This window comes from Neolamprologus multifasciatus, chromosome 4 (assembly GCF_963576455.1).
Source record: "Neolamprologus multifasciatus chromosome 4, fNeoMul1.2, whole genome shotgun sequence".
Taxonomy (NCBI): Eukaryota; Metazoa; Chordata; class Actinopteri; order Cichliformes; family Cichlidae; genus Neolamprologus; species Neolamprologus multifasciatus.
Genome location: NC_140442.1, coordinates 31163620 through 31191618, shown reverse-complemented (window position 1 = coordinate 31191618; position 27999 = coordinate 31163620). Strand labels below are relative to the sequence as shown.

At 43.2% G+C, this 27999-nt stretch overlaps 1 protein-coding gene across 3 annotated transcripts; it reads right to left on the bottom strand.

The window, feature by feature from the left end:
- Window positions 1-225: 225 nt before the first annotated feature.
- On the bottom strand, window positions 226-27999 carry fbxl16 (F-box and leucine-rich repeat protein 16). 3 transcript variants are annotated; one of them, XM_085155642.1, is made up of 7 exons: window positions 27899-27999; window positions 13863-14568; window positions 11992-12234; window positions 11563-11828; window positions 7114-7198; window positions 6862-6925; window positions 226-4968 (listed from the first exon to the last, which is right to left on the bottom strand). In XM_085155642.1, exons 2-7 carry the CDS (start codon window positions 14559-14561, stop codon window positions 4820-4822), a joined length of 1506 nt encoding a protein of 501 aa, XP_085011768.1. In that variant the 5' UTR covers window positions 14562-14568; window positions 27899-27999; the 3' UTR covers window positions 226-4819. The 3 variants fall into 3 exon arrangements, 2 of the variants coding, with proteins under 2 accessions (XP_085011768.1, XP_085011767.1); XM_085155641.1 differs by lacking the exon at window positions 27899-27999 and adding an exon at window positions 27424-27878; XR_014873557.1 differs by lacking the exons at window positions 226-4968; window positions 6862-6925; window positions 7114-7198; window positions 27899-27999 and adding exons at window positions 9019-9839; window positions 27424-27878 and having other exon boundaries at window positions 9881-11828.

Sequence of the window (27999 nt, the reverse complement as noted above, 5' to 3'; positions counted from 1 at the left end):
GTGATGTTTGATTGCAGTGAACCACTTGATGCATTAAAAACAGAGAAATACTTCCATCTCCACAGACCAGCTGCTCCTTCCTCCCTCCAGTCTTCGCAGCATGCTTTCAGGATCGAAGGTTTGGTTGGAAGATGACATGATATCAGTGCTATTCTTAAAATGTCAACACATTGTGTCATACTCTGAACCTACGCTTTAGAAAATCCAAAAGAAAGATATGCAACAAAGTTTTAATTTATTTATTGTTTTACCCATAAAAGTGTTTCAGTATCATCGTACGGTGCAGGTCTGAATCCTGTCGTCTAAGGGTTATGTTGGATTTTGGTTTCCATCATAGTTACATCATTTTGTTCTCAACACTTTACACAATGTACAGCTGTGATTGGACTGTTTGCCTCATTTGGATCAGCACAGTATGAAGTAGTACCTCCCTGTGTCACAGAGTACAGACAAGGGAAATGAGACTGATGTGAAAAAGCAGCCCTTAACTCAGCGTGGGGGCGTCCTTTGCACGGCCTCGTCTTTGTCGTTCTCTCTGGTAAAATATTGTGTCTGACAGCTCGAGGGCCACATGTATGTTATAAGTGTAGGTTCTCAGTCAGACATGGTGATCTAACGAGCGACTGGACTTCTTTAAATTTCTTGAAGACGTTTTATTCAAAAAGATTTCTCAGTTCTGAGACCAACTGGTGGACAGTCCCGTACGTGAGCCTTAGTGGGAGTAAGAGGGTCATTGACCCACTATTGATTATGTGCCTCATCTAGGGATGCACCAATACCGATACTGGGTATCGGGGCCGATACTGTAAAATGTGTGTGTACTCATACTTGTAAAAGTTAACCGATACCAACTTATTTCATTAATCAGAGGGTGGCTTGTCATTTCTGTTGTAGTTTTTTAGATTGGCCACTAGGGGGGCAATTATTATTTTATTTATTATATATTTTATAATTTTTTATATTTTATTATTTATTTAATAATAATTATTTTGTTTGTTTGTTTACAATATGGACACTCTGCAATAATTTAAAAGTTTATTTTATTCTCAAACCTAATTTGTATTTATTTTATTCCAAACAGATTATTGTTTATTTATTATTCTGAAAGCTCGAGACAGTGCCAATAGTTCAGTGATATTTTGTAAAATTACAATGTGGAGACTCTGCAATAATTTAACAGAAGTGCTTATTTTTCACTTGAAATTTTTTTGTGGTCATTTTTATTAAGATTTTATTTTTTATCGGCAGGGAATAAAATAAAACCTGTCTTCCAATTAATTGTATTTGTGTGTGTGTGTGTGTGTGTGTGTGTGTGTGTGTGGCAGAAGTATCATTTTTTGTACTCAGATCCAAGTATCGGTATCGTATCGGTTTTTTGGTATCGTTGCATCCCTAGCCTCATCACATGAGCCGAGGTGCAGAAACAGGCGTGAATCAGCAGAGGTTTGTCACATAGTGAATATATCACACATCGTGTGGCAGACAGCTGGTGTCTCACAGTGGTGTTCAAAGAGTGACCTTTGACCTTTAGATGCAGACTCATAGCAGAGTCCTGTGGAGGTGGCTGTTTGTGCTCGGAGCTGCTCTGCACAGCTTACTCTACGTCGTTCAGGATTTTTGTCCTTGTGATGAAGCCGTTTGTGTCTGAATGTGAAGCATCCAGTTCTACTGCACTTCAAAAAAGGAAGATCCAATACTGGGTCACCGATAGTAAGGAACACGTCCCACTAGCTTCAAATCTGGGACTCTCCACCAGCTGGTCTCAGAACTTGGATAAGAGCTGGAAACAGTCACTTTCTCTCCAAGCTCCTCACATTAATATGTTAGTGATGGCTGGACGTCAGCTCATGTGTGTCACGTGAAAGAAGTGAACAGGATGATGAGCCTGGGAGCTTCAGAACACGGCACAGGAAGTGATTTAACTCAGATTATTTGTTACATAGTTCAACCTGTAGTTTAGAGCAGTACATGTTTATTTAACTAGTATTACAAAATGGATTTTGTCACTAAATATACACACATCAGCTCGTTTCATGTTTCCAAACCACTTTGTTGTTCAGAAGGAAAGATGCTTTTTCAAACCTCAGCAGGTACAAGTACGACACAGGAAGCTCTCAGGCCTGCTCTTCCTCTCAGTCATTATATGGTCAGATATCAGCGCACACTGTGTGTGTCTGCGTGTCATATTCAGTAAACGATTTGGCTGCTTTTGTAAAGCTCCTCAGATGTCGACACAATACTGTAGTAGAAATGACTCAAGGGCAGATGATGGAGTTTGTTGTTTGTGGTGAGGATGCAGCTGCATGTCCCAGCGCTCCTACGTAAACATGTATGTGAAGCTGCTGGAAGCAAAAATACTGACAGAGCACAAACAAAGCTGATCAGGAGTGGAGGCAGGAGCACAAGAGTGTGACAGCGATTTCAATCACACGTTGTGCATTACTCATTAAAACTGACTGCGTGTAAGAACGTGACTAACGGTCCTTTTTGGTTCATGTCCGAACGTGAACTCTGAGTGAATAAATGAATAAATGCTGAGTTAATCTGCAGATGCCTGCAAAGGGCACGGTAACCAGGACGTGAGTGTGGTGATGTATAAAAATAGATTTTCACTTAAGCAGCGAGTCAGACTAATAAGAAAACCATCCGTTTATCATGCCACCATAAAGTGTTTTTAAAAGTCTCTCTCTAAACGAATAAAGTGGTATGTTAGAACAAGCGTGCTGGATCATGCTCCGATCTTATTTACATCAATCAAATCCAGTATTGTGTTAATAATCTTCCATTCAACCTTCAACAAGCGCACACACACACACGCGCACACACACATATATGTGTGTGTATATATAAATTTTGTTGCCATATTCAGGACAATCACAAATAGTTGCCAATTTCTGCTCCCTTATTTTTAGAAAGGGGAACACAGTCTGACACTGATGTCAGCGGTTCATGGTTATAATCATCATCGCAGCAGCAATAAATGAAATAAGTCCAGATTAAAAGCAAGTTCTCAAACAAACACAAAATTGATTTAAGAATATCTCTTCAATAAATAAATTACATCAGACACAAACTGATTCAAATAAATAAATAAATACATGAATAAATAAATGTATTCATGTCCAATGAAGAAATGCTGAAGAACATCTAAAAGGAACCGACCTGTAACAAAAAGGCAGACCAACCAAAAACATGCATGCTCTACATTGTTCGTACAGTCGGTCCGTTTCACCGTCGTCACTTAGAAACAAGCGGCCACATTTAAGCAACATCTGTCACAAGCAAACGATGGCTGACGCCGAGGCGTCTCTTCAACCAGCGAGGCAGGATGGAGGCTCTCCGTCAGGGTGGAGGACCACTTTCAGATTCTTTGGCTTACGGGGAGCGTTTGTCTTTTCTTACCTACTGTATGTGCTGCAGAATCAAAGCCCCGGTCAAGCTGCTCACGTTACAGTTTACAGCTGATGTCGACTGGGTCAGAGGGGCGTGGTTAGGGGTGGCATACCTACACCTGTCTGCTTCTGCTCCTGTCTTTAACCCGCGGGATTCCCAGTTACTGATGTCACGGTTACCAGTGTCATTTTACAACCAGTGGCCAGAAGAAGGCAGCTTAGAGCCCAGTTTGGACTGGAAACGTGAAACCTCATCATGCTGTTTGTTTTTACATCAAATGATTTCTCTGACTGTGGCTTAGTGGCAACATTTCTCACCAATGTTTCTACTGGACGTTGTTCTAATAGTTTAAAGTGGTTTTGAATAGTTTCTCTGATTTACCCGCCTGCATTCACTGCCTGAAAGTAACCTTTAGCAAACTGCACACAATAAATAAGAAGCTTCAGTGAGCTCAAGTTCAAATTCAGACACTAAACGTTACGCTCAGAGTTCAGGAAGTCGAAACCTCTTTACTGAACTTGAGAGCACGTGTCCCGTCACATTTGTAACTCGCTTCTATTCACCATCTCAGACACGAGCATCACATCGTTAGCAGACTCTCTGCAGGCCTGTAAACTGCACCTGTGTGCAAAAACTATGGAAAGGAGCACGAAAGCAAAGGGAGCACGCCAGAGTGCAAACCAAACCAAACGTGAACAGACGTGATTGTTTGTGGTTTCTTATTACTTTAGTTTTCAGGTGTTTTATTCCGAAACGATGGGTCGCTCCACGTCCACGACGAACACTTGACACACACAAAGGAGAAAACGAGAGATGTTCCCATCCCCGTCGTCGCTGATTGAACTTGTTTTCCCAGCTGGCGTGTGGCGTATGGTGCGATGACATATGGCTTTCCCGAAACAAAGAAAACTGAAGCGCCAAATACTTCTGAGAAAAGAATGAATAAAGCGTTTATATTACACCGACTGATGGGTTCAGTCTGAGATGTCGGTCCTCGTGGTGTTGAGGACGTGCACTGACTGCGTTCACCATGTACAGGATGTTTACGGCGCGTGGCCGTGTATGTAAGTTCCAACAGCTAAAACACATCAATCTTTACTTCCCGTGTTGCATCTGCCCGTCAGTATCCATTAAGTCAACACTATCAGAGTCTTTGAAGATGCCGTCTTCAAAAAAAACTTGCTCTGAGATGTTACATCAAACTCTTTACTCCAGCATCTCCTCAGATACCATCCTGACACGTACCATCGTCTGAGTTCCTTCCTCTCTGTCCAGCTGTGGGTCAGTCTACTCAATGGAGTGGTGTGGAGGAAGACGGGCTGGGTGTAGGGTCAGGTAATGAGCAACAGTGTTACAAGAGGAGCAGTTAGCGTTTAGTATAAGAGTGAGAAAAACAGGAAGTATGGTGGTCTGTCGGTCACGGGCCTTATTCGATGACCATGCAGTGAGGCAGGTGCTGCGAGTAGTATTTGAAGAGCTCGGCGGTTGCTCCGGGGCAGTTAGTCAACTCCAGCTCTTCCAGCTCGTGTAGCTGGATGAGGCCTGACAGACCGGTGGTGGTCAGCAGGGGGCAGCCTAGGAGAACAAAGCAGAAGAGCACGTCAGCTGGGGGCTCGCTAAAGAAGAGCACTGATCGCTTCTCTCCGGTGATTAATATTTATTCCATAAAAAGTCTGTCAGTAGTGAAAATGATGATATTTTCTGATGGCTTGTTATCTCACAGCGACAGCACACAGCCTACATTTACGATCACATGATCATACAGATGCTCAAAATGTGGAATCAGGAACAACATACAGACAAGAGCAGAGGAGCACACTGCACCTGTGCACTGACTGCACCTGTGCACTGACTGCACACTCCTATTCTGTTAACGGATGTTTCCTCATTTAGTCCTTTGGTTATTCTGGTAACTGGTCTGTATTTGTACAGCTTTACTGGTCCCTAAGGACCCCAAAGCACTTTACACATCCAGTCATCCACACACACATTCACACACTGGTGATGGCAGATACACTCTGGTGGAATAATAAACGACAGATGCTTAACACATCAAGGTTGGTTGAGTTGTTATAATATTGAAGTCCTTTAGATCTCCGTTTTTATTAAGTGGTAACAGGACCCCCACATGCCCTCCCAGGAACTGTAACTCCCAGAGACGGCATTTGGATTCTTAGGCTACGTCCACACGTACACGGGTATTTTTGAAAACGGAGATTTTCCGTTTTCGTTTTAAAAAATAATCCCGTCCACACGTAAAGGCAGAAATGAAGGAAAACGCTGCTAGGAACACGCCAAAGCAGCAGGTGGCGCTATATTCCTAACCGTGTAGAAATGTTGGCCAATCAGAAGTCTAGAAGCCTCGGTGGGAAAAAGTAAACAAAGCTGGGGCATAGAAGCAGAACCGAGTCGTATGTGTGGAGGGACAGTAACTGTGTGTGTATATGTAAGCATTTAAACACTGCAGAGAGAAGTAACAGTAACAGTATTGTAGAAATTCATTTCACCGAAACAATAACGTGGCGCACAGTGTGACGTTAAAAAAGGTGCACACCTTTGACGCTGCGTTTTCTCCGTTTTTCTCGTCCACACGTAAACGCAAAAACAGAGTTTTCAAAAATATCCACCCTGGCCGGAGTTTTTAAAGACCTCCGTTTTCAGTGACCAAAAACGCCGTTTACGTGTGGACGAAAGGTGCAAACGTATAGAAAAATCTGCGTTTTCAAAAATACCCGGTTATGTGTGGACGTAGCCTCAGTCTAGAAGAGTGGAGCAGCTGTACACCAGTTACTCCTGCAAGAGTGCCGCTAACATACGGATGCTTTCATGACTGTGTGCTGCAGATGACAAACTTCACAAATCCTTTGCAACTAAGTTCTTGAACTATGTGACCCCTGCATATGTTTCATTTCAGAACTCTGTAGCAAACAAAACCGAGTATTGCACTCAGCTCAACTACCTGTGTGATTCTGCACCTTTTTAATATTACAGTGTCAGTCAAAACAAACTTTGGACTGGCACAGCCTTTGTTCAGCCGGCCGGCCACGTCCAATCCTATTGGCTGCCCCTGGCCAGCCTGTGTGAGGTCAGCAGGAAATGATACATCATGCATTTTGACCCATTTCAGTGTCTAAATACTCTTTGATGAACTCTCCATCAGAGAATAGCTAACTGTTGTTCTGGGAGAGGCTGTGTAAGCACCTGTGCATTTACCATCCACTGCCCACACATGATTGATGGAGCTGCTCGATGTTTCTGGTCTGATGAAGAGCAGGTGTGTAATGTCACAGATGAAACCATAAAGGAATCTGGAGGCCTGCAGTGTGCCGTGGTTAATCCTTTTTTATTTGGAAACCAGTGCCTTCTGTTTTTATTTCCATGTATTATATTACAAACAGGGTTGTCACTAACTCAGATACAACAGAAACACATTATAAAGGACTTTATTTGGGGAAATGATGATCATACCTGCAAGAGACAGTAGGCGAAGACTTCTCATGCCAAATAAATGCTGCAGTCCAAAATCTTGCACCTGCAACAACGACAAGAACTGCTTAGTCTGGATATAATATGTTAGAAGTAAGATGCTATTACTGTTAAAGCAGCTGCGAGGTTTACATTAAAAATAAGACGAGCCGTACGGTGTCAGCTACGATCTGTTGCTATAGCTGCACTGCAGCACATACAGATGCTGTTTAATGCTAAATGTCATGTTGTTACCTGACAGCACCAGCGCAGATAGAGACTTCTTAATGATGACATGGTCGACAGGTATCCCAGGCCTGTGTCCGTGATCCGTACACACCTAAAATCACACAATCAGCAACATTACACCTTCATCTAATGACGCACGTTTGAGTGGAGGGCTGTGTGTGGACGTGGTCACACAGGACTTATTAGAGCATGCTCTCAGAGAGCCGATCATGGCATTCATTTTTGATGTTGACGAGGTTGTAAAAGAGGTCAGAAAGGCCAACGAAGTGTTTGTGTTCATGCTGTTTGCCAAACAAAGGAAACCTGGCAGAATTTAAATCCATCGGATTTAGAAACAAAACACTGAATTCTGTGATTCTATTGAAACTCTGAACTGGAAACAGTGTGTTTGAGTGATAGTCAAACTTCATAAATAGTTTAGAATAATATTGGAAAAGCACATGGTTCAACTTTCAGTCCTCGCAACCAAACAGCAGCCAACGGCTATGGGCGACAACGTCAGGTGTGTGTGTGTGTATTCATGAACATCCTCCAGATGTTCCAGCAGCAGGGAGGATATCAGCGTATAGTTACTCCTTCACTTACATTTAAATTACATTTAAAACAGGTCAAAAGTTATTTAAGTTTTTAACTTTGAAAACTACTGAGGTGTCAAACATCAGTGCCACGACTCTACTGTCCTGTCATGGTGAGCAGGGCCTCAAAACGTTACAGTCAAATTCACATTGTCACTGTAACATTATACCTGAATGCAGGTTTTAAACTGATTACTATGAGGGGCCGTACAAGCCAAAATTCATTCTTTCACTCTCACACATATGCATTCTCTTCTTACATACATATATTATTTGTGAGATTAAATGCATATTGAATGCATGTAAATGAGAGCAAAATGTAGGAATGCATAAATGAAAATGCATGTATGTTAGAGTGCAAATATGTAAATATGTACATTAAAATACATGTATAAGAGAGCACAATATTGCAATGTGTGTGTTAAATAAGTGTAAACATGAGAATAAAAATATCTAAATATAAAAATTAAAATAAAACTATGTGAGAGTGAAAGAATGAATTTTGGCTTGTACGGCCCCTCATAGATTACATCTGCAGATATATGACTTTTTACTTCAGTGGAATTCCACCAAGTGTGTTAGGATCTGGAATCAAAGTATTTTCATTGTAATTACTTTGCTGACAAGGATTTGAGGTATTTTATTTACCGTGAGGATCCTTTTTTAACCCAGCGTCATGTCTCTCAGACCGGCTACAGTATTTAATGGCTCTTGTATGACAGGAAACTTAGTGAGAAAATAAAGATTTTGGGAAGAGGATTTGAGCACATTATCATCAGACAGTGGTGAGGGACGGCAGGCAGTGAGAGCTGATGCTTGACTGTATGTTTGCTTGTCTTTTTGTCTTTGAGCCCCTGCCAGTCTCAGAGGTCAGAGGTGAGACTGAAGTCAGAAGACTGATATCATGGTTTTCAAAAATCTAGTGAGCTAGGGATCGGGATGGAGATACATCTGCTTTCTCACAACAGCAGTAAACACACTTGCTAACCCTGGCTGACTGTTTCACTGACGCGATGTAAACAGAAGCACTTATCAGTTACATCCGGAGGCTTTTGTTGCTGAGATGTGAAATAATTTTCCAGTTTGAGATGATGTGTCTCAGTAATTCACTATGAGAACTGGGAAAGTCACTGGGGATGGATTTACATCCTTTTTGTTGTCATGCTGTTTCGAGGAAGTTGGAGGTGAAACAGGATGTTATGGGAGAGATGCAATTGTAGGACATCAAACTGAAAATCAATATCTGCACAAGTCTGCAAAGTATTTTATCTTTGGTATCCGGTATATATATATATATATATATATATATATATATATATATATATATATATATATACGGATATTGTAAGTTAGAAAACACAGCCAATGATGGGCCAGCTGGCGAACACACAGGACAGTCTGAGACTGTGACGAAGAGCTGAGTGTGTGGTCCAGAATGGTTACATTTAAATAAATGAAATACATTTTATTATTAGATTAGAGCATGCTGTATTAAAGGTACTTGTGGCAGGGTGCGGTCTGCACGGCATCTGCAATCATGACCCCGCCGGCTCCAAAATGGGAACTAGGGTCTGTGTTTGTTGCTGTCAGTGTGTGTGGCTAGTGGCGGGAAAGCTGCAGCCAACTGTGTGTAAACAGCAACCGAAGTAAAAGGAGAATGTTAACGAATGCTGAACCATGGTTGTGCTGCAGTGGTTTGTATCATATCTATCTAATAGACTCCAGTTTGTGCATGTAAATGGAGAGTCCTCTTCACACACTGAGGTTAATTATGGAGTTCCACAGGGTTCAGTGCTAGGACCAATTCTGTTTACATTATACATGCTTCCCCTAGGCAGCATCATTAGAAGACATAGCATACATTTACACTGCTATGCAGATGACACCCAGCTCTATCTGTCCATGAAGCCAGATAACACACACCAATGAGTTAAACTGCAGGAATGTCTTAAAGACATAAAGACCTGGATGGCCACTAACTTTCTGCTTCTTAATTCAGATCAAACTGAGGTTATTGTACTCGGCGCTGAAAAGCTTAGAAACATGGTCTCTAAGCAGCTTGCATTCTGGAAACAGACACCCTGTCTTCTTGTCAGAGCATATAGTTAGAGCCTGAATCTTCCCTTAGATTGGCTTCCTGTGATTCACTCAGTATTTCTCCTTCTCTTACTATCTTTTCACTCACTGTCTGTTTTTACACCTCTCTGCATTTAATTATACATCATAATTCATCTCTGGCTCTCTTCCACACTGTGTTATCCCATCTTCCTCCAGTCACACCCAACTGGCCCCGCCCCTCCCTGAGCCTGGTTCTGCTGGAGGTTTCTTCCTGGTAAAAGGGAGTTTTTTCTTCCCACTGTCGCCAAAGTGCTGCTCATAGGGGCTTGTCTGACTGTTGGTGTCATTTGTATTATTGTAGGGTCTTACCTAACAATAGTGAGGAGAACGTTGGTGTGATTTGATTCTATACAAATAAGATTGAATTGAATTTAAATTAGAAAATAACAAGTGAGCTTACATGAAGTGTCAAGCCCCACAGCACAAACACATCAGTACCCCAATGACATAATCAAGCTCACACTAAACAGCTGGGATAGGCTCTGGCCCACTGCCATCCTGAGTCAGAACATTGATGGAATCCAAATGTACTTCCTGTGTTACTGAAGTTTAGTTTTTCACTGAAGTTGTGTTATATTTAATATTATTGTCGTATCACAGCAAGCTATGATACAACAGCAACAACATGTTGTCATTGTTACATGAATAATGAACGAGTAAAGGTGTTTACACACTGAGCATGTTGGGGAAAGTGAGAAGAAGCAGTGCGTTGTGTACACACACACTGAAAGCCTTGTGTTCTTGCAAATCGTCATCCTCAAAAACACACTGTGAAAAAAACAGAGTTGACGTTAGGCGATGACGAGCTGTGTTTCTGAATAAGAAAAAGGAAGAAAGTGAGATTCTCGGTTCATCCGTTTCCCAGGAAAGGCGGCAGCGGGGAGGATTTCACGGTTTGATCCAGGAGTGGAAGCTGCTTCACGACTGCGTTTGTACATATTTCAGGATGTGAGTGGGGCAGTTTGAGCTCTTGTTGGGAGAGTTGGGACCACATCTGAGGAGGCAGAGAAATCATTTCAGAGAGCCGACTGACCGGAGCATCTACCTGCGTGTCTGAGGTAAAACAGGATTACTGCTTCCATAAAATGTGTGTTTTAAATCACAAGTGCACTTGTTGCCCAATCAGAGGTCTGATTGTTCAGATGTGCTTATAGTTCTAAGAAATGAAAGCTGCAGATTCAGTGTGAGTGGCTTTATTACAGATAGATGAGTCTGGAAATATTTTTAAAAGATTTTATGTGTGTAAAGCCTTAAATGAAAATGTTTCTTCCTGTCCCAGAACATCACTGCGCTCGACAAATGCTCCTCACACTGACAGCAGAGGAGCTCAGTGCCACATGGACACTAACATGTGGCGCACAGGTGCTGCCTTCAAATGTGAGGACTGAAATAGACACTTAAATATTAGAAAATCACTTGATGCATACTAAATCATCACTGTGTTAAAGATAAATCGGCCAAGTCTACAAGTTCTTGCACCAATAAAACACCAGCTGCAACTGTAGAGCAGGTTGTCCACTATTCAGCTCTCACAGACCCTCCGTGTATTAAAGTGACCAAAATAAATTCATTCTGGCTGCAGCACTGCTAGATGGATGAGAAACACAGCACACACCTCCACATCTGTAAACATTTATCCCTACCCTTAATACCTGCATGAGCATGAGTTGTATCTTTATTGCCACTGAAGCAGATTAATTATCGTAACTTCCTGTTGTATAAATATGACCTGATTACAGACTCCGTCTACGTGCGCACTCACCTGTCCAGCACCAGTTCTTCCAGCTTGTGCAGGTCGCAGGCGATGTACTCCAGAGCCATGTCCGTGATCCGAGGGCACCAAGACAAGTCCAGGCTGCGGAGCTTGCGCAGGTTCTCAGCGACCAGCTCAACACCATCATCGGTGATCTTGGAGCAGCCAGAGAGACTGAGAGAAGTCAGGTTTGGCAGGCTATGGACCATGTTTACCACGCCATGGTTGGTGATCTCCCAGCACGAGTGAAGCCGCAGAGTGTGGGTGGTGTAGCCCTGTGGAGGAATTTTACTTTTTTAATTATGTCAGTAAGTAGTAAGGAATTACTGCCATTAAGAAAGATGAAGCCAAAAAAGTTGTTTGGATTTTAAGAAGTCCAATATAGAAAAAAGCCTGAGGACAGCTAAACTAGGCAGCATTATTATTTTAACTTCCTACCTGCTTGGCTGTAAAGTAGGCCATGGCTGTGTCAGTGACGTGGTAAGCCTGCAGGGTCAACTCTGACAAGTTGGGCAGGAGCTGTGAGATAGCAGCAATGGCATCATCCGCCACATTGATGCAGTCGCTGACGCTGAGGGACGTGAGGCGAGCGTTGAGGCTCGACCAGAGGCCAGCCTCTGTGAAATCGTTGCAGCCTGACAGTTCGAGATGCATCAGGCCCTGCATTTGCTCCAACATAACCTGAAACACAAGAAATAACACGTGAAATGTAATTAGACCCACAGACACTGTAAAGTCACATTGGACAACATATTATCTAAAGAAACGAATGAATGAAATCATTGTATGAGGCTACAGAGCGAGGAGAGAAAGTCCTGAGGTCATCACTATCAGACGTAGTGTCTGACGTGCAATAAACCTTTGGCAGCCCCACAGGTTTTATGGTGAGCTCACTGACACCAGCAGTCATGCAAATCTTTCAGTTCAGTTAATTTCAATTTTATATATTTATACAGCGCCAAATGGCAACAACAGATGCCTCAAGGCTCCTATTATTATAAGGTAAAGACCGCAATAATACAATCTGTGCTCAGATTAATGAGCCCACAATCTTTCATTCTCAATATACCATGTGTTAGAAAGCTGTGATCGCTATTACTGGCACACTGCACTATGGGGACTAGCTAATCAATAAGAGTGATCAGGAGAACCATAAATTCTGATCTAAAAGCCAGTTTTAAAATATCTAGTAATCATCCAATCACTGTGGGGTCCTCCCACAGGACAGTGAAAGGTGTGAATGTGAGTGTGTATGTTAGCCCTGCGTTAGCCCTGCGTTAGCCCTGCGTTAGCCCTGCGTTAGCCCTGCGTTAGCCCTGCGTTAGCCCTGCGTTAGCCCTGCGTTAGCCCTGCGTTAGCCCTGCGTTAGCCCTGCGTTAGCCGCCTACAGGCTCCAGCACAAACCTAAGCTGACCATGAAGTGATCAGCTGTCTACTTTCTGTGTTCAGGAAACCATAAACTGGCGCTCTATCAGCAGGACAAAGACCATCGATCAAGCTTCAATGATCAAGGTGAGAAATCAGCTGTCTGAGCTAACACATATACGCAAATACAACTGAAACATTTTTTATGCAAAATCCATCATTGCTCTCATTACTGACACATCAATCCCATGTTTCATGCAACAGTTGTCACTGGTTACAAGTCCTTTTATTTTCAGCAGAAAGAGTCTAATTCACATTAATATTGTTGCTGCATTAGTGTCATCAGCAGTGATGCCTTAAATATCAGGGCTGAAACTGATTTAAAGACAGAAACAGTTTGGGTGAAAGTACAACAGCTGCCAGTTATTTAAAATCTCTGTTTTGCTGGTTAACTGTGTCACCAGTTTGTCTCAGCAAAATACACGTTCTACTGTTCACTGTGATAAAAACACACGAGGTTTGTGTCAGGGAAAGTGAGCCAAAGGTGGTTTATGTGCTCGTTTCACACTGTGCTTCAGACTGAACTCTGTAACACAAGAAATGAGAATAATGAATGAATGAAAGTAATGTGTGTGCAGGTGAAACCAGGTGTCTGGAAACAAACGGTTTTTGTTTCCAGACACCTGGTTTCACCTGCACACACATTCATCTTCAAATAACTGTGCAGCATGAACTAAGAGAGGAGAAGAAAAACAGCAGTTCATAAAGATCAAACACAAATGCAATTTAAGACACGGGGAAGTAAAATCTACATTCTTAATGATCCACAAATAGTGAGAATAAATTGGTACATCAATGGTGGTGCTTTCATTGCTGATGAAACTGCGAGGAAGAGCTGGAATGGCTTGGACTGAACGTTTTATTCCAAACACACTGCGACTTACCTCCAAACCAGCATCTGTGATTGTGGACCTCTTGAGGCTGACTGACCGAACCCCCTTCTTGGACAGCGGGTAGTTGTCAATGAACTCACAAATGTCAAGGTCTGAAACACCGACTAAACAGAACGACTGAAATCCACGCAGAGCGAAGGCCTGGAGGCTGACAAACTCCTTCTCCCCATTGGGCAGTAAGGTGTACAGCTCTTTAGCATGCAAGATGGGCGTCACTCCTTCCCAGAACTTGGGCTGGTACAGCACCTTGCGCCACGTCTTGCACACCTGCGCCAGTACACATTTCTCCGCTGTGGTGAAGTACCAAAGCAGCCGGTTGAGCAGCTTCTCATCCAGAACGAGCTGGCGCTCCAGCAGTACGGGTTTGGGCAGGGTGAGAGGAGGAAGCTGGCAAAGAGACGGTTTCAGACCCACCAGAGGTTTGCCAGGCTCAGAGGGCAGGAGAGGAGCTGCAGCGTGGGGCATACCCGGACCATCCAGGTGGTGATGGTGATAGGATAGAGAAGATGGTGGAGGAGGAAGGATGGAGGGTACGGAGGAGGACTGACACAGGCGGTTCTTGGCGGCAGGCGTCCCCTTGGTGATGCTTGCACTGCCCAGGCCGTTGGGCTGGCTGGGAGGCAGCTTCACCATCCCGTTACGAGTCACACAGGAGGACTTCAGCTCACTCGGTGTGGACATGTTCAACATCGGGAATCTGGTGAAAGAAAGCAAATGCAAAGAGCGCCGTTAGACACTGAAAGACAAAACTGGAGACACGTTTACAAAGGAATGAAAAATGATATTCTAACACGTTTCTGTGGAAAAGATTAAGAATTTAGATTTAAACAATTTACTGATTTACAAGCCTAACACATCTGAGGTCATTTTAAACTATTCAAACTGATAGTGCAGATTTATAATGTTCTTTTCTTTAATATCTCTGCTTTCATGGAATGAGCTGACGACCACACGCTGCACAGCTGAGCCCGCCGCCTGCATGTCTCCCCCTCTTTCTTTCCTGTCAGTCTTCACTATCAGAAATATGACTACTTTCATTAGACCACTGTGAGCAGATCTGATGCTGTTTGTCTAAATATGTTGTTTCATTTATCGTGCTTCCAGCTGGGCCTTCCAGGAAGAGCACGGGTGCTGAGGCGTGCGAGGGACAGGTGTGTTTCCTTTGGCGTCGTGCTCTAAGCCAGTAACTACAGCTATACTCCGAAACATTCGTTTCATACAAATTACAGTAGCTACTATTAAGTTAACCAAACTGCGTCCACTGTGAAAACTCTAAAAAAAAGCTATTCTACCCACATTTCCATAAACAGAAGCTTGTTGTGTCCAATATTTTGAATTTGCTGTGTTTAAAATGGCACATTCTGTATGAAGTAGGAGTCACGTGTAAGTCCTGTTTGCAGGAAGCAGAGCTGCTGCTTCACCTTCAAAGTAAAGGCTGTGCATCTAAGCAGCAGCTGAATAACAAAGTCCTTCTGTTGGTCCAGGCAGCAGCCCCCTGCGCCTCCCCAGCCTCCTCCTCTGGCTCCTCCTGCAGGACATCATAACATCATCTCAGCATCTACCCCGGGCTTCCCGTCTGTTGGACGTGTCGTAGTTACACCTTTACTTCACTGGCTCCTTTCAGTGTCTCTGTCTCTGGGAGAGCTCAGAAACCAGAGGCCTGTATCTGTCATCTCCTTCTTTCAGTCAGTACCCACAACATTAGAAGAGCCAAATCCACAGCTTTGTTCTCTGGTCACCATGACAGACTGGTCCACAGCGCTCCTCACTGCTTAAGAAGACCCAGAGATGCTCCCACAAGTATCGCTGCCCAGTCCATACTGCACTAGAAGCTCGTGGCCTTTCTGTGGGTGGAGGGTCCACAGGAGGAGTGACACATGTAGCTGTCCCCAAGACCGGGCTCCAGGGTGGGGCCTGGATAACCTGGATCCAGGTGAGTTAACGTGTTTCAGTGTGAATCACACTGGCCAGGACCAGTCTGCCATCAGAGAAACTACCAGGGCTGGTATCACTGTAACATCTGCTATTGGAGGTAAGTCAGCTGTAGCTCAGGAGGTTAGGCTGGTCATCTACTAATCAGAGGGTTGCTGGTCAATCCCCATCTGCTGCCAGTCTGTAGTAACCCTCATGTTGCATCGTTGGGATGTGTTAGGTAGCCCTAACACTCGGTCTTCTTACTAACGTTTAAAAGAACCTGACATATCGAAGTAAAAGACAGCACAGTGTAAAGGAGCCTGTTCTGTGTGGCCTCCCTGTATCAGTAGCATGAAAGCTCAAAGCACTCAGTTATATAACATGGTGACTGTGGTGCTCAGACGCACAGCACTATCTCCCCGTCCAACTCTATTAACACAGCTCGATGTGATGCTACATGCTATATGTGCATGTGTGCACAACAACGGCACTTTTCAGTAAGAACACATTGTGCATTTTCTCACTTTCATGTCTTGTCAGCTCCTCAGCAGACTGGCACTGCCTCTGCAGCAGCATAAACAAGGTTCATCCATTACATAATACGCCAGTGTTGTCAGCAACCGTGGCTACAGCGAGCACAATGAAATGTTTCAGGAAGCAAACACTCCAGAGTAACGTCAGGAGAAGCCATCAGAGCAAAGACAGCTGAAGCAGTCTCTGATATCACAGATTACCATAGAGACCACACAGATAACACAACATGATGCTCCACACAGTTGTGCCACGTAGCAGCAGCGCTAAACAGCTTTAACTGATTCACAGGAAATAGTCTGTGTAAAACAAGAGATCTTTGGGTTCACAGAGGCTTCTTTAATTCTCTGTATTATTGGAGTCTTTACAATATTAAATGTTTTAAGGTGACTGTTGTCAGTTTGGTGCTATTTAAATGAAACTGAACTGAATTCAATTATCTTGATTTTTGTCCCATGTTACAGGCTTCTCTCTCTTTAAGCACTAAATCAGAACAGGAAATGATGCGGGTTACAGTTGCTCCACAACAGTAACTGTAACAGACTAGTTAAATCAGACATTGTTACAGATGTAACAAGTTTAAGGAAAAGAACTAATATATAGAAATCAGTCAATGAACAACATTCCTGAGTAGAGGAAACACACTTCCTATAGAGCTTTTGTCACATCTCTTCTTAGCAGAGGTGCTGCTATGTGCCACATCCATTGTGGCTCCTTTGGAGAAGTTACAGTAAAACACGCAGCTTCTCTTTAACCGAATAAGAGGCCCAACGAGCGTGGAAAGAAAGAACGTCGCACCGTATCACGTATAATTTGAGTCACATTTTTTGATTCACGTATACGTTTTTGTGAACTCCATTGCACACGAAGCGATCTTCACGGGTGGGGGGACAAAACGATCTGGTCGATATGCCCCCGAAGGCCGTTAAGGCGCTACCGGCAGAGGATGACAGCGATGTCAGTGTTAGCACGCTGAACGCTATGCTGGAACAGCAACGGGAGTTTTACAAAGATCTGATTCACCAACAGCAACATACTTTAAGACATTTGTCCAATTAATCATGGATGGAACTAACAAAAGGTTGGACAGCATTCTAAGGGATGTACAGGATGTTAAATCCAGCCTTATTGTGGATGTAAGAGCCAAATTATGTGGACATTTTGCATCCAACTCATTGTGTAACATTTTATTTGGTGGTATTTGATGGTTTGGGCCCCAGGAAGACGAGCAACCACTGTTGTGGAAGCTAATGGGGTTCCTTATAAATAAACAAACAAATAAACAAACATGTACACATACAATATTGTCATTAGAGGAAATATCAGTAGTCTGATCCCTCACATGTGATTCTGACTCAGCATTATGAACTGTGGGTGCAGCTGTGGAGTGTCACAGTCTGTTTCCCACAGTGTTCATGAAATATTGTATATTTGAAACAACTGCAAAGAGTTTGTGTGAAATAATTCAGGCAATCTATAAAGTTATAACTGTTTGATTTTGTGATATATAAATAAAATTGACCTGAACAGAGGTCAGCCTGTTATCCATCAGTTAGCTTTCTGTGTGGGTTCTCCTGTCCGGGGTCTACCCGACCCTCCACCCTGTCACCACTCATACAGGCCCATCGGTTAAGAAAGTGATGGATGGCATTCATGCAAAAACACAGAATAAAATAAAAGTCTTTAACCCAAATTGTGGAGTAGTATTAAAAGCAGGGGTGATACAAAGGCATCCAATCAGCAGCCAGACAGAGCACATAAAGACTGGGCAAGAAGGAAACCAGAAAGCCAAACTACACTGTAAATAAAAATATTACTACATGACAAAATGACTGAGAATAAGGCACAAATATCAGTTTCAGGCTTTAAAGACTAAAACATCGACACAGACCGCCTGCTGCTGCAGGTCTTAGAGGGTCCTGCTGCTCTCTCTGTTTTTCCTTTAAAGAATAAACGTGCCAAGCATGTTCTCCATGAGGTACACCCGCTCATCTGCTTACTAACACATATACCTAATCAGTCAGTCACCTAGCAACAACTCAGTGCACTTACAAGGTCGAGGTGACCTGGTGAAGTTCAAGCTGAGGACCAGAACGGTGATTTGAGTGAATGTGGTTGGCTGGTGTTTGAGAAACTGCTGATCTGGTGGGATTTTGCCTCACAGACATACGTCACAGAGATGGTCTGAAAAAGAGAAATATGCAGCGCTGTGGCTCTCTGGGAGAAAAGGTCATGTGATGTCAAAGGTCAGAGTACAACTGCTAGCATGCCACGCCTATCAGCTAAGACCAGGATGCTACAGGTCAGTAATCTGAGACTGTGCGTAATACCCCCGTGGTACCCACACGACCACAGCAGGAGCTGAGATGTGCTGCTTAACTCTGAACACCATGAGGATCCTCGGAGCCTCAGGAGAGGCTAAATGCACCTGCACAGATGTGTATGCACTGTGAGTGACACCCAGTGACTTTAACTAGAAAGGCTTCAAGAAATTCAAAGAGCTGAAGGAAAGTAGCGCGAAGTTTAGATTCAAATGAGGCTTTGGTTGTATGTCAGTGTGTGTCTCAGTGTGTTTTTGTTCTGTTTGTTTGTTGTTAGACATTAAATCTAAATATTTCAGTCCCTGGTTGCTGTGTTGACACATCTCTACAACATCGCATGGTGATGGGGGGCAAGACTCGAATGGACCAGACCCCCGAGTACATGGGGGGTCGCACTCCTCAGCCTCTCTGGGGAGGACTATGCCAGACTACTGGAACGGAGAATTTGTCCATAAGTCGAGCCTCAGATGCGTCCGTGTTGTGGGACACTGGACCAACTCTCTGTCCTCTCAAGGAGATTTGAGGGCTTTTGCCCGACCAGTCTGCATGTGTTTTTGGAGAAGGCATTTGACCTCAGTGCTTTGCAAGTATGGGGTCTGTGGCCCATTGCTACAAGCTGTACGTTCCCTATGCAACAATTTGAGAAGCTTGGTCCACGTTTTTGAAATCAGTCAGACTCGTGGTGGCAGCTGGACTCTGCCACGGCTGCTCTTTGTCACTGATCCTGTTCATAATTTTATAGGAATGGGCAGCACGGTGGCACGGTGGTTAGCACTGTTGCCGCACAGCAAGAAGGTCCTGAGTTCAATTCCAACATCAGGCCGGGGTCTTTCTGTGAGGAGTTTGCATGTTCTCCCCGTGTTTGCGTGGGTTCCCTCTGGGTACTCCGGCTTCCTCCCACCGTCCAAAGACATGCAACTTGTGGGGATAGGTTAATTGGATAATCCAAATTGCCACTAGGTGTGAATGTGCGAGTGAATGTGAGTGCAAATGGTTGTCTGTCCCTGTGTGTTGGCCCTGCGACAGACTGGCGACCTGTCCAGGGTGTACCCCGCCTCTCGCCCTATGACAGCTGGGATAGGCTCCAGCGCCCCCCGCGACCCTGAAAAAGGATAAGCGGAAGCGAATGGATGGATGGATAGAAGGTGGAGGAAGGCTTTACTTTGGTGGCCAGGATTTCTTTGCAAGTGATGTGGTTCTGTTGGGGTGGTGGCTCGCTCTGGATTGAGGCCACGGCTGCAGTGATGCAGATGCTGCATGTCCTTTATGGTAAAGAGAGAGCTGAGCATGGCAGCAAAGCTCTGCCCTCACCTGTGGTCACAGCTCTGGGTAGAGAACGAGATCCCAGATATAAGTGGCAGAAAAAAGGGTAGCCGGCCTCCCCCTTAGAGATGGGAGACGTTCCTTCATTCGAGACGGGCTCAGAGTAGAGTCGCTACTCTCCAAGGATGCCTCCTGGGTGAGGCGCTCAGGGTGAGGCGCTCTGGGTGAGGCGCTCTGGGTGAGGCGCTCTGGGAGGAGGCCCGGAAGAAGTAGAAGGAAATGGATGGATAATAATAATAAGCAACAAATATAAAACTTTACAGCAGTTTTACAAATGAGACATTTTTATCCAGCGAGGGACTGATAATAATTTTAATGAGACTTTAGAAAAAGTAAAATGACTTCAAATAAATGTTACTGTTATTAATTTAATTGGCTACCTCTGCAGCGCCACCAAGCTGTTGTAGAGAGACGTTCATCTTGCTTATTTTCAGTTAAAATATCCTGTAGCAGCAAAAAGGAAGTGCTGACATGAACTCAGTGAATATAATGTTGTTAAATATTCTTCTTCAAACAAAGGCCTGAACATTAGTTATATCTGTTATATCCCAGTAACTTCAATATATTTATTACTGCCATACAACAACTTTTTCACAAATTTTCACAAATTTTCACAAATTTTCACAAATGTAAAAAGTCCATCACAATGTTGGACTTTTTTCCTTTATGTTACTTTTTTTTTTTAAACTCAATTTTGATTATAATTTACAACATTGTCAATGTTCACAAGACAGTTACAGGAACCGCAATGCAGAAATGTAGATTAAAATAAGAACTGCAATTAGGAAGCACAAAACCCAAGCAAACAAACAAACAACAACAAAAAGAAAAGAAAACACAACAAAAACTTTGTGTAATATTAAATAACATGTGACAAACTTAGCCATAAATGAACAAAACGAAACAGACCTGTGCTAAACTATTGAAACAGTAAAGCATGTTTGGGTCGCCAACGCTCAGTAAACTTTTCTCTCTGAATCCGCAGAGCAGATGTTATTTTCTCCATCTGGTAAATTTCTCTGACTTTATCAATCCACATGTTATATGAAGGTGGGTCTGTGTTACTTTTTTGAGGTGCAGAGCTGTTTGTTTGTTTGTTGGAAATATCTGTTATGAATCATTGTGACGCCCACTGTAAGCTTCACTGTCAGTCACAATATTGTTTATATCTCTGAGTATCACTATAGGGAACATACAATCATTTCAACAGCTGAATGGCAGCAGTTTAATATTCATGGCAGAGAAACTGGACGTCTGATTCATCTTCTTACAAACTGTCAGGTCCAAACTTAGCTTACGAAGTCTCGTTTACGTTTCACTAACAGGGTTTGATGAGTCAGCTGGCCTGAAATACCCCAATCTGACCAGAAGCCCTTTTTACATTCATCTGCATTACCACAGTGGGAATAATCACAACACCACAAATAAATAACTGGATAATATCGTCCTGAGCGAGGCACAGAGGACAATCCTTTTTAATGCTAGTTTTTTATTTTTTAATAAAAACAAACCAACTGTGTGCTCACAGGCACAGGTCCAGACCACATCAGCTTTATTTATACAGCACGTTAGCATGAAAGCAGGCGTCACAAAGTGCTGCACATGTACAAACAGGATAAAGAAAACCAAACATGTTGAAACAAACTGAGTCGACTCCTTAAAGAGTGCCAAAGGCCTGCCCAACATGCACGTCACCTCTAAAGTTATACTTCTGGTACCGAGCTGCTGATTGGCCGACCTAAGTTAGCGGGCAGGTGTTTATGTGTTCAAACACTTCCTGACAGAGACCCTAACCCGCTCACAGGGCTCATCTATTTAAAAAGGGATTAATAATAAATATTACCTAATGTCACGAATATCTCTGCTGAAGATGTTATAAAATATAAGATCGTTCTTATATTTCTGTACATGTACATTCATACATCTGAGAGCCTGACTTACAAACTGCTTTATGATATATTCAAAAAGTTCAAACCATGTTTGCACATGTGCATCAGAGCTGTCCACACAACACTGTTCAACTTTGTTATTGAAGTTTTACTTCAACATTAAATCTGATCAGTTTCTCTTTATTAGTCGACTCTGTAGAGTCTTTTGAGGGTGTTGTCGTTACAATATTTAAGCCTTCACTTGTCCCAGCTGTCTTCCAATTAATCAAAGATGCATTTCTGTCAATCAGCTGCAGAAATCTACTCAAGTACAGGCGACGGACGATCGTCTCATGGCCTCTGACTGTGAACGTGTCCTGTTGGACCTTGATGCAGGATTCAATCCCGTTAATGACTAAAACAAACTGCTGTTATTAAAGGAAATTTATTGCACTGATAAATTCCAGTGTGTTCATGTAAATGAGGAGCTCGAGTCCACGAGGTTCTTGCACCGATACGTTTGACACGATTTATTCCTCTCTCAGGATTTGTCAAAAACACTGCTGATGATCAGAGGCTCAAAACCGACTGGAGCAAAGGTTGATTCTGTTCATCTGGACGTGGCGTCAGTGAGCTTTGATCAACGGTCATGAGAGTTTTATTAATGATCACAGCCCATTGTTCCTTCAGTGGGCTGGTTTCACTAATTATGCAAATATCCTGTTTATAAGATTGAAACCTGCAGCTGAGACTGAAGACGTCACCTGATGATGATGAAACGTTTCTCCCACTGAAAACATCCAGATGAACTGAATCAACTTTTTTTGCATGATTGAGCATCAAGACAACTAGAGAAACTATCAAAACCTCTAAATATTTTTGTTTTCATTTCTTATTCTTACACTTTATATTTTTTTAATTTATCCAGCTGAATCCTTTGAGATGCTCTGCTAAACCTTTACTGCAGCCACTGTCAGACACTTGTTTGTGGTCTCTCTCCTTCAGTTTGCCAAAAGTAAGATGGGTAAGATACTGAACCTCATATTTGCTCTCTGAGCAAACTGCATCCCTGGATATGAATGACTGTGAATGTTAGATAGAAAGCACTTAGGTGTAGAAAAAAGTGCAAGTGAGGGAATGTGTTGTATAAAGAGTGCTCAGATAGAGTAGAAAAGCATTTACCATGGATTGGTTCTTATATACAGAGTTATCAGTATATATATGTTGGGTAGAGCCAACAGAGTCATCAATGAACTGAATTATCTGAGATTAACCACATTTTTTGGAAAGCTGAGTTTCATGTGCCACACCCAGGCCTGACCTTCTGTCAGATCTGCTGAATTAAGAAATCAGCAGATCTGACAGAAGTAGGTCACTGACATCTGTAAGTCTGGAAAGAGTTATAAAACCATTGTAAGGCTTTAGTAAACCACATGGAGAAAACCTGGAACAGTGATGAGCCTTTCCACAAGTGGCCAGACTAACAAAATCAGTCCAAGGCCGCGTCAACAAATCACACAAGTCCTAAAAAAGCCCAGATCAACATCTACAGAACTGCAGGCCTCACTCGTCTTAGTTCAGCTCAGAGGAAAATATTTCAGCCCAAAGCACAAAGGTGACCATAAAAGGTTACAAAGGTTCATCTTAGATTTGCCAAAGAAAAAAAGACTTTAGGGGAAATATGCTGTGAAACTGAACTTTTTGGAGTCTTATTACATCTGGTATAAAATCACACAGTATTTCATAGAAAGAGCATCCTGCCAACAGTGGTAGTGTGATGGTCTGGGGCTGGAGCGCTAGCTGCAACTGATGGAGTGGTCTCGAGATGTCAAAGCATCTCAGGCTGCTCGTGTATGTTTCATTTAATCATATTTTCTCTGTCTAACATTAAAATGTGTTTGATGACATGAAACATGACAAACATGCAAACAGAAAAGGTCAGGAAGGGGCAAAGACTTTTTCACAGAACTGTAGCCATGTACACCTCAGACTCCACCTCTTTCTATCAGCGCTCACATCAATAACCACGGGTGACCCAGGTCCACTGAAGTGTTACTGCACTGACAGTGGTTTGCATCGTGTTGTGAGCCTTTCATTCACGTAGACGTGTCTTGATTGTAGACTTTGACAGTGATATCCCATATGGAAAAGAAATAGTAAAAACTTATATGATTTACTCATGAAAGTGGCCACTTTCTCATTACTTTCATATATTGTTTTAGTAAGAATCCAAAACATGCAAGTTTCATTATATAATTTTTCAAGGGATCTTATATGTGTTTTCACTCTTGTGTGCTTTTCATACAAGTTTCACACAAGACAGATACGAACTTTATAAGATTTATAAATATCTTTTCCATATGGGATGGATCAGTGCTACTGGCTTGGATTTTGTAAAGTTTTCTTATCCAAGGAAAGAAGTGTGAGACTTCACTTTAATTATCATCTGTGGTCTTTGTGTGCATTTCTTTTTCTTAAGCATGGATCAGATTGGTGACCTGGCATGAGTTTCTCTAACCGTTTGGTTGGTATTTCTTGTGATGCCTTCTCAGCACTGACATCTCTTATAACCACATATTGAGAGCTTTGGTGAGCAGATATAAAATACGAGTTCAGCATCTTCTCTCTCCACTCTGCGTTGTGTCCTCATCTCTCTCTTTCCTCTGAGCTGGTCAGAGTAGATAGCTGTTCACCTTTTAATATGAAGAGAAGGAAACAGATGTGCTAACTCTGCTTTGGATATAAAAGAATACACATGATCACATTCAGAGGCAGATGGTCTATGAATGGCTTAATTTCATCACCATGTAAATATGTATGTTTGCTCTCATGTTCATATATATAGACTAATGCAATACTTTTGTTATAAAGTTAGGATGTTATTATCAAACTCTGGTAAAAGCACTACAATCTGAAACTTGTGACATGTGCAGCCAGAAGACCAACGCAGGCAAAAGACGTGCAGCACAGACACAGCGGAGCAGCAAAGGGTCGCATGTTTTTAGGTAGAATGGGGCTCAGGAAGAGCCAGCCATGTGCTGCATGAAAAGAGACGCTAGAAATACAGATCAAACTGGAAAAAACACCAAGAAATGATGGCAGAGAGTAATCAGTCACATTCAGCAGCTGCATGTAAAAGCCTGGGAGGTATAACGAGAAGTTCCCGACGCAGCATGAGCCAATCACAGCATTTTTACATCAACTAAGAGACGGTGTGTTGGAGCAGGACAGGAGCTGGAAACTCTGCCAAGCTATTACCCAAACCAAGCTTCTACGAGCTCTGCTTGGGTAATATAGTAATGACATACATATTCTGGTGGGGCGCACCCACTCAGGAGAGTTTATGTGAGGAGAAGGATTTGACGTTCAATTCTAGCAGCCAATGAAGTGAAGAAGGAGTTGACTCTTCCTCGAGCTACATGATGATGAACCTGCCATCAGCATCTGCTTGCTTTTAAATGAATACAAAAGTGATACATGCAGGCTCAAAACTACGCATAAAGTACACAATCAGCACTTTTCTAGTTAGTCTAAATATTCTTGACTATTTAAACACCTTTCAGTGTCCTGCTCCGTCTGCACACTACAACCTGAGTTTGCCACTTATTTGTTCTTTCATTTTAATAAGTACTCTGTTTGGTAACTATTGTCCATGATGTAAATATGTAAAGATTGTGTGTGTTTCTGTTTGTTTACGTGTGTTTTTTGCTGCTGTTTCCTGCTGTGGGACAATTAGAGGATTTTTCTATTCTGAAGCACAACTTAGATCTGCTCAAATGTCCCTTTGCTAAGTTTCCCTTTAAATACATTTTTAGTAGCCGAGTGTTTGGATATGTTCGATTTAAATGATTGTAATCGCTGCACAGACTAGATTTTTTTAAGTACTGTTGGGTTTAGTTTCTTTAACCTTTATTACGACAGAATAGTTGAGAGTGGACAGGAAAGCGACACTCAGGTCTCTGCTGCACCTTTGTGGCATATCGCTGCTCAACCAGTTTCATTTTGGAAAGCTTATTCCACAGCTTTAGTGTGCCGTGCTCCACAGCAGGTGTTCCTGCCTTGCTGATGCACTTATTTAACTGAAGTTTGGATGCTGACGAATTCTGTCTGCCTGCTTCAACGTATCAGCCCGTAGCAGCCGGTACAGTTTTCTTCAGGTTGAACCTCGACTCCCTCAAACATTCTCACCATAAAGCTTCTCTTCAAAAACACGTTTCTTTGTTCACATGATCAACTATAAACTTTATAAAGCGTCAGTTTTGGATGGTAGCCTCTCATTCAATGGTGATGTAAAACCTGATGGACAGTGGAAAGTGACACATGTTTGCAGTTCATGCCTGGCATGTGCAGACTGGTTCCTGGGCTGGATCTGAACCAGCATCTTCTCCACTGAGGCTGACAGTTTGGGCCTTTGTCAAGTGGCTCCTCCAACTCTTTAATCGCAGCTTCACACGGAGACAGCACTGACCTGAGTAAACCTACAATTCTGTGTTTCACATTTGTTCATGCAGAGAAAAGTAAGAGAACTTCACCAGGAGGCAAACATCACAGTACCACTAAATTCCTATTACATGTTTATGTTTGGCCCCGTGTTCCTTTATGGGAAAAGAAAACCAGATAATTCCCATTTTCAGCGCTGTCTAAAGTGTTGAGCTTTCACTGGAGAAAAAGAACAACTCAAAGACCAATACAGCCAAAACATTTCTATCAACGATGAGCGTAACTGAACAAAACCACTGTTTTGTGCTGCTATGTGTGAATGAAGTCATGTGACACATCAGGAGTGACCCCTGCCTGAGCAGCAGAATCCTCCCAGTGAAGCGATGGTGTAGTTGTTGTCAGATTAAAGGAAACGAGGCCAGCCTGTTTATCACTACGTGTAATATATCACTGTTTGCCATCTTGAAACAAGCTGTTTTCTGGTGAACCCTGTGACACCACTGAGACGGTTTTATTCGATAACATCCACACGTGAGAAACTTGCATGGGTGTGGATGTGAAAGGATGTGGCCCTTTACCAAGAATGACCTAACAACCATCCTGAGCTGCATTATTAAAAGATGCTCCACACATTTAGATTCGAGGCAGCTCTTGGTAGCAGGCTTTCCTAACATGCTGCTTTTTCTAAATTTGACCTACTTAAGGAGCCTTTAAAATGTGAAGCGCAGAAACGCGCAGCGGGCCCACAGAGAGCTGACGGAGCATCATGGGTGGAACCGGGAACAACAGCAACACAAAGGAAACATCGCAGCCCAAATGATTCCTAAAGCCTGTTTCACTGTTAAACAAACAAGAACCAAAGAGCGTGCGTCATTGACAGACGTTGACGTCATTGTGTTTGTTAACAATACGCAGCTCGATGCGGTTGATCAGCTCCGGCTCCTGAAGGCCTCACCGTGCACACAAAGAACTAAAACATCCACCGCCATTCACCCACATCACCCTCTTCCTGCAGTCTCCTCTTTCTCGCTGCGCGCGGAGGAGCTGCGGCGTGGATGCTGCTGCCACAAAGTAACGCCATCCATCCATCCCCGCCACACACGCCTACACCCTGCGATCACCGACACATTCCCCTCGGCCCTTTCCGCAGTTTACCTTGTAGATGAAAAATCACTCGGGCATTAATCCATGATCAGCACGTCGCTGTCGCTGCCTCGATCACGGCTCTTCCACCGGTGCGGCGCAGAATGGGCGAAATAAATAATGATTACGAGCTGGTCCTGCGTCCAATCGCCGAGCTAAAGATGCGCCATAGACACAAAACCACATTCGGCTCCTCTGCAAAGTCGTTCGCATCCAAGCACAAGAGCTCGTCTATTGTGTTTTCGATCGCCGAGTCCTACAGTGGCCCTTTCTGTCTCGTAATTTCTCCTCCACACACACATGCACACACGCAGCGCGGAGAGGCTCAGTCTCATTTAAAGAGATAGGCGAGGGCAGCTGGAACAGCGGCGTGCACAGAGCCGCCGTGTCTGCTTCTTATGTAACCCGAGGAGCAGCAGCTTCTGCACACTCCGAAAACTAAACCCCAACAGCTGCTTCACCTGTGCCGTGTGTGTGTGACTGCTACCTGAAGCAACGGCGCACGTCATTCCCCACTCGTGACAGCAAACTTCACTGGACCCCCATTACTGTGGAGGACACGCAACACTGTGTGTAGGCCGCTCATAT

What these genes read in the sequence shown, in the direction of transcription:
- fbxl16 (XM_085155642.1), bottom strand. Translation starts at nt 14,561, where the DNA reads ATGTTGAACATGTCCACACCGAGTGAGCTGAAGTCCTCCTGTGTGACT. An exon ending in TCACAGATGCTGGTTTGGAG is followed by an intron (nt 12,235 to 13,862) that starts GTAAGTCGCAGT and finishes CTTGTGTTTCAG; the next exon opens with GTTATGTTGGAGCAAATGCA. An exon ending in GAAGAACTGGTGCTGGACAG is followed by an intron (nt 7,199 to 11,562) that starts GTGAGTGCGCAC and finishes GTGTGATTTTAG; the next exon opens with GTGTGTACGGATCACGGACA.